Source organism: Blennius ocellaris (assembly GCF_963422515.1).
Source record: "Blennius ocellaris genome assembly, chromosome: 4".
Lineage (NCBI taxonomy): Eukaryota > Metazoa > Chordata > Actinopteri > Blenniiformes > Blenniidae > Blennius > Blennius ocellaris.
This window is the reverse complement of record NC_137653.1, coordinates 1037560-1051562: the sequence shown is the minus strand read 5'-3', so window position 1 is coordinate 1051562 and position 14003 is coordinate 1037560. Positions and strand designations below refer to the sequence as shown.

General features: G+C 48.4%; 4 protein-coding genes across 5 annotated transcripts in view; 1 reads left to right on the top strand and 3 right to left on the bottom strand.

Moving 5' to 3' along the window:
- Positions 1-14003, bottom strand: part of dennd6a (DENN/MADD domain containing 6A) — a 342604-nt gene that overhangs the window by 71293 nt on the left and 257308 nt on the right. The gene's annotated exons all lie outside the window — the stretch shown is intronic.
- mon1bb (MON1 secretory trafficking family member Bb) lies at positions 1782-9093 on the bottom strand. The gene is made up of 6 exons (XM_080494986.1): positions 8964-9093; positions 8281-8375; positions 6874-7449; positions 5413-6205; positions 3868-4015; positions 1782-2189 (listed from the first exon to the last, which is right to left on the bottom strand). The coding sequence occupies exons 2-6, from the start codon at positions 8357-8359 to the stop codon at positions 1962-1964; spliced, it is 1824 nt and encodes a 607-aa protein (XP_080351112.1). The 5' UTR covers positions 8360-8375; positions 8964-9093; the 3' UTR covers positions 1782-1961.
- tcta (T cell leukemia translocation altered) lies at positions 9897-12029 on the top strand. Its single transcript, XM_080495008.1, has 3 exons — positions 9897-10250; positions 10511-10562; positions 11816-12029. Exons 1-3 carry the CDS (start codon positions 10040-10042, stop codon positions 11856-11858), a joined length of 306 nt encoding a protein of 101 aa, XP_080351134.1. The 5' UTR covers positions 9897-10039; the 3' UTR covers positions 11859-12029.
- Positions 13469-14003, bottom strand: part of glyctk (glycerate kinase) — a 10135-nt gene continuing 9600 nt past the window's right edge. For both annotated transcript variants that reach the window (XM_080494992.1, XM_080494991.1), the window contains exon 5: positions 13469-14003. This exon is cut by the window's right edge and continues 1325 nt beyond it. The gene's annotated coding sequence lies outside the window, so the exon portion shown is untranslated.

Here is a 14003-nt window from a genome sequence, read left to right as displayed (position 1 = left end):
TAAATGCTGTTTGAAACAACCTGGCGTCTTTCCTCCCACTAGAGAGTCCTAAAGGAGTTAAGGAAGGGTGTTAGGAGGCTTCCTAAAGGAGTCAGGAGGCTTCCTAAAGGAGTCAGGAGGCTTCCTAAAGGAGTTAAGGAAAGGTGTCAGGAGGCTTCCTAAAGGAGTTAAGGAAAGGTGTTAGGAGGCTTCCTCAAGGAGTTAGGAAAGGTGTTAGGAGGCTTCCTAAAGGAGTCAGGAAAGGTGTCAGGAGGCTTCATAAAGGAGTTAAGGAAAGGTGTTAGGAGGCTTCCTAAAGGAGTTAAGGGAAGGTGTCAGGAGGCTTCCTAAAGGAGTTAAGGAAAGGTGTTAGGAGGCTTCATAAAGGAGTTAGGAAAGGTGTTAGGAGGCTTCCTAAAGGAGTCAGGAAAGGTGTCAGGAGGCTTCATAAAGGAGTTAAGGAAAGGTGTTAGGAGGCTTCCTAAAGGAGTTAAGGGAAGGTGTCAGGAGGCTTCCTAAAGGAGTTAAGGAAAGGTGTCAGGAGGCTTCCTAAAGGAGTTAGGAAAGGTGTTAGGAGGCTTCCTAAAGGAGTCAGGAAAGGTGTCAGGAGGCTTCATAAAGGAGTTAAGGAAAGGTGTTAGGAGGCTTTCTAAAGGAGTTAAGGGAAGGTGTCAGGAGGCTTCCTAAAGGAGTTAAGGAAAGGTGTCAGGAGGCTTCCTAAAGGAGTTAAGGAAAGGTGTCAGGAGGCTTCCTAAAGGAGTTAAGGAAAGGTGTCAGGAGGCTTCCTAAAGGAGTCAGGAAAGGTGTGAGGAGGCTTCCTAAAGGAGTCAGGAAAGGTGTGAGGAGGCTTCCTAAAGGAGTCAGGAAAGGTGTGAGGAGGCTTCCTAAAGGAGTCAGGAAAGGTGTGAGGAGGCTTCCTAAAGGAGTGAGGAAAGGTGTTAGGCTTCCTAAAGGAGTCAGGAAAGGTGTCAGGAGGCTTCTTAAAGGAGTCAGGAAAGGTGTTAGGCTTCCTAAAGGAGTTAGGAAAGGTGTCAGACTTTAGCGGAGGACGGGATCGAGCCACACAGAAAAAGTAAAGTTGCGTCAGAAGAATCCGTAGAAAGGTGTGAAGTGTTCGGTGCAGAAAGAAGAGACTCGACCTCGTCAGCTTGAAGGTCACGAGGTCACCAGGCGTGTGACCTGGGCTTTATTTCATAATACTACTACCGACGTACTGCTAAGACTTGAACCGACGGGGAATCGGTGGAATCCCTGGGCGGACGAAGCTACTACCCCTTTAGTTCCGCTTCACAAAAGAAAACTCCCGTTGGAAGAGTCGCCGCCTGCCGGGGAGGGATGTCGGTTGGAAACCCGCGGCACAAGCCCAGTGGCCTGACGGGGAGACGAGAGACTCGTTTCAACGACGTCCAAACGTGGATGAAAACACGTCGGGAGCAAAAAATCGCCGGTGGGATCTGGAGGTGAACCTCTGAGTGTACCTGCAGTCCGAGTCCACGGCGGCATTCCACTTCCTGCTGCTCCCAGAAACACGGCGTCCATCGTCCACCTTCAACTGTCCATCGTCCGTCGTCCACTGTCCACGTCTCGTGAGAGTTTCAGAGAGCAGGAGGTTGAGCGTCTTCGTCCTCCTCACAGTAACACAGAAACTAAAGAGCTTATAAACGACTCGTCATCATCGGCGTAATACATTCATTGTCCACGAGGAGATCGTCTCTCCTGCTGTAATAAAACAAATATAAAAACATTTAAATATCACCGTGACGGCGTTCCTACCAGTGGGATTTCTTTCTTTAAAAAAAAAAAAAAAAAAAAAAAGCACTGATGCTGTTAAATCCTGACGGTTTCTGCCGTGGCGGCAAAGTGTTTCTTAAATAGTGTAAAACGTAGAGTTGTGATTCCAGCGGTCGTTCGTCTGTCCGGTCGCGGTTTCACGAAAATCCTGTAACCAGTGTAGAAAGTATTGCTGCGCGGGGACATGAGTCCTATAGCAGAGACAGGAAGCCGTTGTCTGTGGAGTCCTGCTGCTCGGACTTGCCCCCCCGAGAGCCCCTGCTGGGGTTGGGGGTGGTGGAATACTTGGGGGGGTATCGGATGAAGAGGCGCTCCTCCTCCCTCTTGATCCAGCGCAGCAGCTTGGTGATGGCGGTGATGGCGCAGGCCTTCGTCACCAGCGGGCTGAAGCAGGTGTACAGCTCGAACTTGCTGGTGACCTGCGGGGGACACGAGAGGACGTTTTCAGCACCACAACTAGCGGCGATCGGGGAATTCCAGGTGGGCGGAGCTCAACGCCAAAACACGCCGCGAGCAGCCGGACGCGTCACTCGTGAAGGAAACCTGATAAAAAAGCGTCTCGCCAGAAGTTCTTGGTACGAAACTGATTTAGACTCGATGAGGACAAAACTTGTGGTGCTTCTCCCCACGCTAGCGCTACGACTTTTTTTTTACTATGGAATCACAGGAGGGCCAAAGATGAAAGGAAAATAAATGTGGGGCTACAAAGAGAATCAATCACACAAAGGGAGTCGTGTTCTTGACAAAAAGCAAAAGACAAAACAGGAGAAGCCGTCGACGACGTGGAAGAAGTAAAAGAATACGACTCCCTTTGTGTGATTGATTCTCTTTGTATTTCGACATTTATTTCCTTTCAACTTTGGCCCTCCTGTGATTCCATAGTTTATAACGGAGGACGGCGAGTGGCGACTCGAACACGAGGCCGAACTGGAAGCTTCTCAAAGGAAACGTTGATTCTCTTCAAACAAGGTTCTGAAGATTAACAGAAGCTGAGAAATCAGTGATGCTACATCAAAGACAGCGAGCTAGCATTAGCCTGCATGCTGTTAGGGGCACTTTGTGAAAACATCAATAGGTAATAAGGTTGTTTTTTTGTCACATTTCACTGCATTTTGCACCAGAAGGTTCCATTAGAATTAGTTATTACCCACATGGTCCACGTCTGACGCACAACAAAGACAATCCTAAGAGTTTAGACGTAAAGACGAGAGGCGTCCTGGTTGACCCGTGTCCTCTGGAGGGACCTCGGCTGTTCGACGCTCAACTTAAACGTGTGCGACGTTCCGGCCGAACGCCACCGGACCAAACTACCGAAATGGAGCTGTACAGAGGAAGCTTGATGAAGAGGAGCGTGGCGGGGAGGAAGGTGCGTACCCAAACCCCAGGCAAGCGCGGAGGTGCTAATGCTTTCATCTCTTGTCGAATTGACTATTGTAACGTCCTGCTCTCTGCTCTCCCCAAGAAAACTTTATCAACACTACAACTCTTACACAACTCTGACGAGGACCAGAGGGGGGCGGGCCCACATCACGCCTGTTTTAAAATCGCTGCATCGGCACCCCGTTCGCTTCGGGATCCATTTTAAGGTTCTTTTACTAGTTTTTAAGTGTCTTAATGGTTTTGCGCCCTCTTATTTATCCGAACTACTTTTATCATATCATTATTAGTAGTACTATACACGAGTATTATACACTATTACACACTGTTGTTATCTGTATTATTGTTATTATTATATAATACCTACTTCTAATGGCTCTGCCACTGCACCTTACTATTTATTTATCTTGCTTTGATCTCCTGCTTATTTCTCAGTGCCCATGTTCCGTTCTGTGTTTTACTTTATGTCTTATACCCAGATATTTTTATTTTTTACTTTTATTTCTATTCTATTGTATTTTATAATATCCGTATGTACCAGATTGCTGCAACAAAACAATTTCCCTTCGGGGATGAATAAAGTAATTATCTTATGTGTGTTCATCTGCTTTTTATTGATCTATTTGATCTTTGCACTGTTTTTAATTCTTGTTCAAGCACACTGTGTTACTTCAATGTATAGAAAGTGCAGTGTAACTGAAGCTGGACTAGACGTGGTACCCAGGCCAGCAGGGTCTCCCTCTCGGCCACGTGGTAGATGAGCTTGAGGGGCCGGGAGGCGCTGTGGATGCGGCTGTGCATGTAGCGGTAAAGGTCCAGGAGCCGCATCTTCTCCTCCGCGCTGCCGTACGGCGCCTCCATCTCGGGGCTGCGGGGGAGGAAGACACCGCGAGTTAGTGTGACTGCAAGGCAGTGCAAGGCGTTCACACTCTTGAGATTCTGTTTTCTGCTTTGTTCTGGACGTTTTTCCAATCGCTAAAACTCTGGCGACCTTCACCCGTTCGTCACCATTCAAATATCAAATACTGCAGTTTTTTCTGCACTTTCCGGCTAGTTCTAGCTTCTTGAAATCTCGTCAACTTTTTGAAATATTTCAACTTTTGTGCAACTTTTTTCCAATGTTAACGGATGGAGACATTTTTTAACTCGCTATAACTTCTTCAAATTTTTACCGATTTCAACCATTCAACTGTTCCACTATTTCAACTGGTGCAACTTTTTCAACTTGTTGACACTTTTTCAACTCATAATTTTTCAACTTTTTTCAACCTTTTCAACTCTTTGACACTTTTTCAAAAAGTTGCACATTTTCAAAAAGTTTAACAATTTTCAAATTGAAATCTTGCTTGAGATTCTGTTTCTGTTTGTTCTGTACGTTTTTCGAATCGCTAAAACTCTGGCGATCTTCACCCGTTCGTCACCATTCAAATATCAAATATCGTGCAGCTTTTTTGGCACTTTCCGGCTAAGTTCTAGCTTCTTGAAATCTCGTCAACTTTTTGAAATATTTCAACTTTTGTGCAACTTTTTTCCAATGCTAACGGATGGAGACATTTTTTAACTCGCTATAACTTCTTCAAATTTTTACCGATTTCAACCATTCAACTGTTCCACTTGTTAAACTGTTTCAACTTTTTGAAACTTGTTCAACTTTTTGACACTTTTTCTACTGTTTGACACTTTTTCAACTGTGACACTTTTTCAAAAAGTTGCACGATTTTCAAAAAGTTGCACATTTTCAAAAAGCTGCACATTTTCAAAAAGTTTAACAATTTGCAAATTGAAATCTTGCTTGAGATTCTGTTTCTGTTTGTTCTGGATGTTTTTCGAATCACTAAAACTCTGGCGAGCTTCACTCGTTCGTCACCATTCAAATATCAAATCGTGCAGCTTTTTCGGCACTTTCCGGCTAAGTCCTAGCTTTATCAAATCTCGTCAACTTTTTAAAAATATTTCAACTTTTCCACATTAAATTTTACATGGAAGTGAATGGAGAGGAAAATGTAAACTCCTTCAACTGTGAACCCCGACAGCTCGGTCAAATTTTCAGCTAAAAACGTGCTGGAAGTCACAAAACGGTTTACCGTTTACCAGGAGCCTTCACACTATCATGCATTTGCCGTGGGAAATGCACATCATCTAGTTCACTTTTGTTTTCCCCCCGGTGCAGGTGTGACATCACAACCAGGGCTGGGCCCGGCTCAGAAACAGGAAGTGGTACAAAAGTAATCGTCAGAAGAAGAAGCGTGTCCAGCAGACACCCACCTGGTGAACTGGGTGAGCTGGCGGTGGTTGTCCGGCACGTCGAAGGGCTTGTACATGAAGTGCCTGAGGTCCGACACGCCCACCTGGCCCACGCTGTACGACCGCGCCTTGGCGATGAGGCCGAGGGAGCCCTGCGCCGCCATGGCCTCCTCGATCCGCCTCTTGCACTCGGCCACGGCGTAGAACGCCTCCTTGTCCGTGGACAGCAGCAGCAGGCAGACGGTGCACTCCGGGGGGTCCAGGTAGGAGATGTAGGCGTAGAAGTAGCAGTCGGGGTTGAAGAGCGGCAGGCAGATGGGCGTCCAGATCTCGCCGGCCTGGAAGGCGGACGAGGCGCCCACCAGGTTGAGCAGCAGGTGGACGTCGGCGGGCTCCAGCCGGGCGTCCTCGATCACCGTCCTCTCCTGCACCACGGTGAGCAGCTGCCTCTTGGCCACGAGGATGGAGAACACCAGGTTGGGCGTGATGGCCCTCTGCAGGATCTGGTTCAGCGAGTCCCGGAGGGAGGCGGCCAGCGGCAGGCAGTGCACGGCGGCCAGCAGGAAGCTGGGGTCCCAGTCCACCAGGTCCAGCAGGCCGTCCAGGATCTTCTCCGAGCCGGCCAGCAGCCGCCGCAGGTCGTAGTTCTTCTTGTGCTCGAAGATGCGCGATATGCTGGCCTGCGTCAGCATGCTGATGATCTGGTGGTATACGTACAGCAGCTCGCCGCGCAGCTGCTGCTCCGACTGGCGGCTGCTGGAGACGCACACCAACACCAGGGGGCCCTTCTGCAGGAAGACCACCGTGTGCTGCTCTGCAGGGGGCGACAGCCACCGGACATGAAGGGTTAATCACCGAGTTTAGCCGTACGGAGCGACAGAACATCTGCAACTGTTAGAACCACGACACGTACAGCTGTGCTCCAATTTTAGTCATTAAATCCAAAATAACTCTTTATAACAATATCTCTTCATTTATTTTACTAATGACTTCTTCACTAAAGCCTCATGTTGGTTTAAAGCCCCAGAGCCTTCCTGCTGATCTGACCCACTGGAAGCTCTCTGGCGCCCCCTGGTGGACACCCGCACTGCACTGCACTCTCTCAACCACACAGTTTGATCTCCTATTCAGACAACATGGGTTTTATTTTTCTTTGAGTAAATTCAAAACTCATGTGTTATGATGAAAAATAAATAAATACTTCAAATACTCTCCTTGGACTTTTACTCGATATTTAAAAAAACGAAAAAGCTTCAGATGAGGGTTTTCCCTCTTTTTGATAAAATCCCAGGTGGATCGTCCTCCAGTCCTCCCGTCTGCTCTTAATTCAACTTTTACCTTTTATTAATGCGACAATTTATATATAAACAAAATCTGACAGCGTTTCTGCACCAGCGCTCCTCCGTCACCAACAAACTAACCCAACCCAAGTTACCGTGACGACCAAAGAAAGGAAAGACGGCTGCACGAGGACGGACTGACCTGAATAGACGGAGCGGATGATGTTGTCCCCGCTCTGGACGAAGGACACCAGCGCCATCATGACGCCCATGGTGGAGGACAGCGCCTCTTCGCTGCCGTAGCGGGAGTAAATGGGCTTCCCGGCTTCGCTCAGCACGAAGACGTGCTTCCGGTGCCGCCGCCAGCTGTCCGCCGTCACGTCCTCGTCGCGATGGGACACGGAGGCGGGGGCCTCCTGTGGGCCGGCCTCCAGCAAGGGGGACGAGCGTCCCTTCACGCCGAGCCCCTGCTCCTCCAGCTTGGCTTTGGCCAGCATGGCGACCACGAAGTCCCCGGAGTCGCCCTGACAGTCGTCCTCCGCGGCGCCACCGCCGCCGCCGCCGTCCGTCTCCATGTCGGCCGGCTGAGGGGACGCGGCGCCTTCCGTCTCCTCGGTCCCCTCGGCCTCCGGCGCCACCGCCCGGCTCGAAGGAGGCTCCGCCTCCAGGCGCGGATCTGGAAGCCCGTCCTGCTTAGCGCCGCCGCCGTCGTTCCCGCCGGCCGGGTCGGGAAACATGTGGTTCCCCAGGAGGGACAGCGACGTGGCCAAGGCGTCCGCTGGACGGAAGACAAAGATCAGGGAAGAGGACGGATTAGAAACTTTGTGCGGCGGCGCCACAAATTCTTCTTCGGTCAAACTGGACAAACGGGTTGAACTGTTTTATACGGAAAAAAGAGAGAATAAAGGAGAAATGGTGAAGCCTCACAGGGTCACATGACCGCTGGCAGCATGTGGTGAGATAAAAGGAAGTCGTCAGCGAAACAAAAGTCTGAATGAATGTTTGTGAATAATGTTTATGGTGACAGTGTTTTCTCCATCGGGACCGACGTGTATAAAGACGTCCTCCGTCGGGACCGACGTGTATAAAGACGTCCTCCGTCGGGACCGACGGACCGACGTGTATAAAGACGTCCTCCATCGGGACCGACGTGTATAAAGACGTCCTCCGTCGGGACCGACGTGTATAAAGACGTCCTCCATCGGGACCGACGTGTATAAAGACGTCCTCCATCGGGACCGACGTGTATAAAGACGTCCTCCGTCGGGACCGACGTGTATAAAGACGTCCTCCATCGGGACCGACGTGTATAAAGACGTCCTCCGTCGGGACCGACGTGTATAAAGACGTCCTCCATCGGGACCGACGTGTATAAAGACGTCCTCCATCGGGACCGACGTGTATAAAGACGTCCTCCGTCGGGACCGACGTGTATAAAGACGTCCTCCATCGGGACCGACGTGTATAAAGACGTCCTCCTTCGGGACCGACGTGTATAAAGACGTCCTCCGTCGGGACCGACGTGTATAAAGACGTCCTCCGTCGGGACCGACGTGTATAAAGACGTCCTCCGTCGGGACTGACGTGTATAAAGACGTCCTCCACTCACCAGGCGGGTTGGCGTCAGACGGAGGATCACAGATCTTCACTCCCTGGGCCTCTTCTTCTTGATGACCGTCTTTCTCCATGATACCATCCCACTGTCTGCAAACACACGTCACGTCACAACAACAACAATAATGATAATCAAATAAAAGCTTTAAGACGGACGTCATGTCGTTTGACCCTTGAGACATCAGGCATCTCAAGACTCTAATGAAGGAGAGCAGTCATCCTGCAGCAGGTCACATGATTACAGAGGAGACCTTATAACTGTGTGTGTGTGTGTGTGTGTGTGTGTGTGTGTGTGTGTGTGTGTGTGTGTGTGTGTGTGTGTGTGTGTGTGTGTGTGTGTGTGTGTGTGTGTGTGTGTGTGTGTTACATTACAGTAACTGATAGTTGACCATCAGGGCAAAAAGGAGCTGACGTTGGTTTAACAACAACTGACTTCAGCGTGGCTGCTTAAACCTGCACACTGCCGACGGTAAGCTGCCGATATGACGATATGACGACATGACGACAGAGGCTGAGCAGCGACCGTCAATGTTTACTGTACCGAGCCGGCTAACGCCGCCTGCTAGCAAGCTGCTCGCGCCACCGGATCAATTTCATGGCCTCGGATTAACCGGGCTCGTGCGGCCGGTCGTCGTGTCCCACCGGAAGAGGGGTTAAGCTCGGGAGCAAAAAACTCACGATTTAGTCCCGTCGAAGCGTCGCGTTGCGGATGCGATCAGTCCCGGGAACTTTCGCTGGCGGCGCCGGCAGCGAACAAGCTGTCAGAGACCGAGAGGCAGAAAACAAATTCTGCTCTGGAGCGCCGCACACATCCGGGTGTCTGATGACAGCGGCGCGCAGCCAATCAGGAGGCTCGCCTGGCTCCGCTAAGCCCCGCCCCCCTGAACAGCAAACAGACATAAAGGCAGCTATTATCAAACAAACGCACGTCATTCAGCAAATAAGATCGATAATTATTAATATATATATTTTCCCTCCGAAATTGGAGATGCTAACTGAAACAATTGTAAATACATTATTTAACACATTTATAATGCCTACCTTGTACGTCAACGCGTCCGCCATATTGGTCCGGGCAACTGCTCCACAGCTGGTGGTTATTTCTGGACAAAAAAGAAAATATTAGTTATGATGCACACAGAAATATTTATAGAATATATATATAATATATAATATACATAATATATATATTTAAAATTATTTTTACCGGAGACGTGTGAGGACGCTGATCTCTTGTGGGTCGTACGGAGTGACGCGTCATGGTGCGTCAGACGTCACTTCCGGCTCCTCCATGCAACTACATCGATAATTATTAATATATATTTTTTTCCTCCGAAATTGGAGATGCTAACTTAAACAATTGTAAATAGATTATTTAACACATTTATAATGCCTACGCTTGTACGTCAACGCGTCCGCCATATTGGTCCGGCAACTGCTCAACAGTGGTGGTTATTTCTGGACAAAAAAGAAAATATTAGTTATGATGCACACAAAAATATATATACAATAAATATATTTAAAATGTTTTTTACCGGAGACGTGTGAGGATGCTGATCTCTTGTGGGTCGTACGGAGTGACGCGTCATGGTGCGTCAGACGTCACTTCCGGCTCCTCCATGCACACAAACATCGCAGCGATGGCCGCGGGAACCCCGTTACCCATCAGCCCAATAAGAGGTGATTTCTGAAGTGGCCCCGGAGGAGCGAGGCTGAATCCCGCGCCGCAGCGGTTCGCCGGGTCCGCGGACGTGATGGAGGAGCCGTGGGACTTCGAGTTCCTGTCGCGCATCGCCGACAGCTGCCTGTCGTTCCTGTCCGAGTTCGTGAACGACTGGCTGGCCAACGACATGAGAGCCTGCATCTTCAAGATCCTCCTCAGCTGGTTGATCTTCAGCCTCGTCGCCATTCACTTCGCCTGGAAAGTGTACGGCAACACGGTGAACGACATGTACTACCGGCAAGGTGAGTCGCTGCCCGCCGCGGTGGAAGGAAGCAAGTCTGTCGACTCGTTGGCCTGACTCTCTCTCTCTGTGTGTGTGTGTGTGTGTGTGTGTGTGTGTGTGTGTGTGTGTGTGTGTGTGTGTGTGTGTGTGTGTGTGTGTGTGTGTGTGTGTGTGTGTGTGTGTGTGTGTGTGTGTGTGTGTGTGTGTGTGTGTGTGTGTGTGTGTGTGTGTGTGTGTGTGTGTGTGTGTGTGTGTGTGTGTGTGTGTGTGTGTGTGTAGGAAGCGGGCAGAATGGAGGCACACCTGACACAGCTCCTCACCTCAGTGGATGGTAGGTACCCTACATGTACTCTATAGCTACCATACAGTACCCTACATGTACTCTATAGCTACCATACAGTACCCTACATGTACTCTATAGCTACCATACAGTACCCTACATGTACTCTATAGGTACCATACAGTACCCTACATGTACTCTATAGCTACCATACAGTACCCTACATGTACTCTATAGCTACCATACAGTACCCTACATGTACTCTATAGCTACCATACAGTACCCTACATGTACTCTATAGCTACCATACAGTACCCTACATGTACTCTATAGCTACCATACAGTACCCTACATGTACTCTATAGCTACCATACAGTACCCTACATGTACTCTATAGGTACCCTCCAGGTATGATACAGTACCATACAGGTACTCTAACCCTAACCCTCTATCCAGGTACAATATGGTACTTGTAACCTACAGGTACTATACAGTACCCTCCAGATACTGTATAGTACCTGGAGGGTACTGTATAGGTACTATACAGACACACTGTATAGTGTACATGTATAGTACCTGTATGGTACCATACAGGTACTATACAGGTATCCGACAAGTACCCTACAGTACCCTACAGGTACTCTATAGGTACCCTACAGGTACCAGACACTTCCTCCCTCCAGACGTTCTTCGCTTCACGACATCAACCAACCAATTCCGCCATACGTTCCTATTCCTATTATGCCTCTTTAACCCCTTTAGCCCACATTTGTCTCCCTGGGGGGTCGACTCACCTGCCCCCCCCCCCCCCCCCCCCCTCCCCACACACTCTATTGACTCACTTAAAACAGAAAAAAGACTGTCATCACATGTGGATATAATGAAGTTACAGGTGCTGCCCCCTTGTGGCTGGAGAAGGTGCACAAAAGTAAACATAAACTCAAAAGTACTTGTAATATCAAAGTACTCCTAACGTTAAACAAAATATATAATTAGAAAGTTAAAAACTAGATAATTGAACACAGAGATACTTTATAAAAGCCTCGTGAGCAGGTTTGCAGTGAGGAGATTAAAAACAAGTTATTTAACAATCTGGAGGCTCGAGGATTAAAAAGATAAATAAAACTGTTTACGTCATTTAAGTGGCAAACAAACTGGCCAATTAGGCTCCAAGGGCCCTCGTGTACCTTTATAATCCTGTTGTTTCTGCTGAATGGCCTATTTACATTAACGTTCAGCTTCTGATCCAGATGTGGCGAACCCGTCCAGATGTTACTGCACAATAACGCTCCTCTGTTCTGCAGGGAGAGTCAAGAAGGAGAACCTCTGAAGACTCACCGGGACTAACCAGACGTTGACCTTTGACCCGGTGAGGGCCGAACAGCCTGGACCTCCAGAGACACTTTCACCTTTTCTCAAAATGGCAGCAGCGCCCCCTGGTGGTCATGGTGACGCGTCTCTCCAGTCATTGGGAAAATATATTAGTTTCTTTAAATAAATAAACGCCGTTTAAATTATGACATGGGTTTTTTTTCTTTTTAAACAAAAACACATTTCCCCGTCAGCGATGATTCTGAGAGAAAGACGATCCACATTTTCCTTCATGGACATAAAACAACTTTATGTCTCGTTGGCAGATTTCATATATAAAAGAAAATACTTGTACTCGATGTAAATGATTTATGGAAGATAGAAAACAGTCAGGATATATAAAGTCAATAGAATTTAAAAGGTAAAAGTGTGAATGTTTTATTTAAAATGCTTTTCTTTTGCAGTGAATGGATTTAATGTTTCACTGCTGCTGTTTCATAAATAAAGTTTTGTTCCTTCAAAGAAGTTTGTTTAAATGTGAGACCTCGGGTCTTTAAGTGTCCGGAGGAGGAGGAGGAGGGGGGGGGGGGGAGGAAGAGGAGAAGGAAGAGGGAGAGGAGGAGGAGGTGGTGGAGGAGGAGGAGCAGGAGGAGGAAGAAGAGGTGGTGGAGGAGAAGGAGAAGGAAGAGGGAGAGGAGGAGGAGGAGGAGGGAGGTGGTGGAGCAGGAGGAGGAAGAAGAGGTGGTGGAGGAGGAGGGAGGTGGTGGAGGAGGGGGAGGAGGAGGAAGAAGAGGTGGAGGAGGAGGAGGAAGAGGTGGACGAAGAGGAGGAGGAGGAAGAGGTGGACGAAGAGGAGGAGGAGGAGGAGGAAGAGGAGGCGGCGGAAGAAGAGGAGGAGGAGGCGGCGGCGGAAGAGGAGGAGGAGGTGGAGGAGGAGGAGGCGGCGGAAGAGGAGGTGGTGGAGGAGGAGGAGGAAGAAGATGTGGTGGAGGAGGAGGAGGAGGAGGAGGGGGAGGAACAGGAGGAGGAAGAGGAGGAAGAAGATGAGGGGGAGGAGGTGGAGGGGGAGGGAGGAGGAGGAGGGGGAGCAGGAGGAAGAGGAAGAGGAGGAGGAGCAGGAGGAAGAGGAGGAGGAGGAGGAGGAAGAGTAGTAGTAGTCCACTATGCGGGTCACATGCTGGGCGAGTGTCACACTACGGTGTGGGAAAAGGGTCAAAACACTCCGTTTGGACAACCAGTCGCCTGAAACGTAGATTAAATGTTGATATGATATTAATATATATTAATAGAACCTGCAGGCAATACAAATATGTCTCAAGTCTTAATATAGTTGTTTTCACTGCGTTTTGTCTCGAGAACATTTCATTATTTAAGTCCAGAAATGTGAAGCTTAAAGAAATAAAAGAAATTTCCTCCATTAGTGTCTTAAAAATAGTTGAACTTGAATGATTGTATTAAAACAGTCCAACATTCCCGTGTCCTCGTCGTGTCCTCGTCGTGTCCTCGTCGTGTCCTCGTCGTGTCCTCGTCGTGTCCTCGTCGTGTCCTCGTTGTGTCCTCGTCTCACTTCCTGTTAAAGGAAACCAGCAGCAGGAGAATCTAGAAGAACAACAAACCTTCAGTTTGTCTTAAAAATCAGGCCGAGGTCATGAAATCAAAGGAGGTTTAATTCACTTTGAACTGTTTCCATTCTGCCTTCAGGACGTTTCCCTTGTTGAAGCTTGAAACACTGAAAACACAAACATCTTCTTTGCTTGATGAAAAAACTCTATCTGGCAAAACTTTGCTTTTTTTTTCTGACAAACTAATATTTATGAAGAATTTTAAACGGCACTACCAGGACCTGGGTTTCTGGAAAAAACGTATTTCTCTGCGTTTGGATTCTTTTACACGTAAATCAGCTCCGACCCTCAAACCAGGATTCCTGAAAACTCCACAGCGGAGGTCTGCCGGTATTTATTTACGTCATAATTCATGACGGCATGTTTTTTTTTTTTTCTTCAGGATTCTGATTGGCCGTCAAGGCTTCATGCTTCTGGCTACACTGCCCCCTACAGGCCTGGCTGCTCACTGCAGCTCTGAGGACATGAGAGTCGGTGTAAATGAAGATTTAGTTTTAAAACGTAGAGGGAAATATCTGTTGCTTTTTATTTTTAAAAACTGGGTACGTGTAGACGTGTC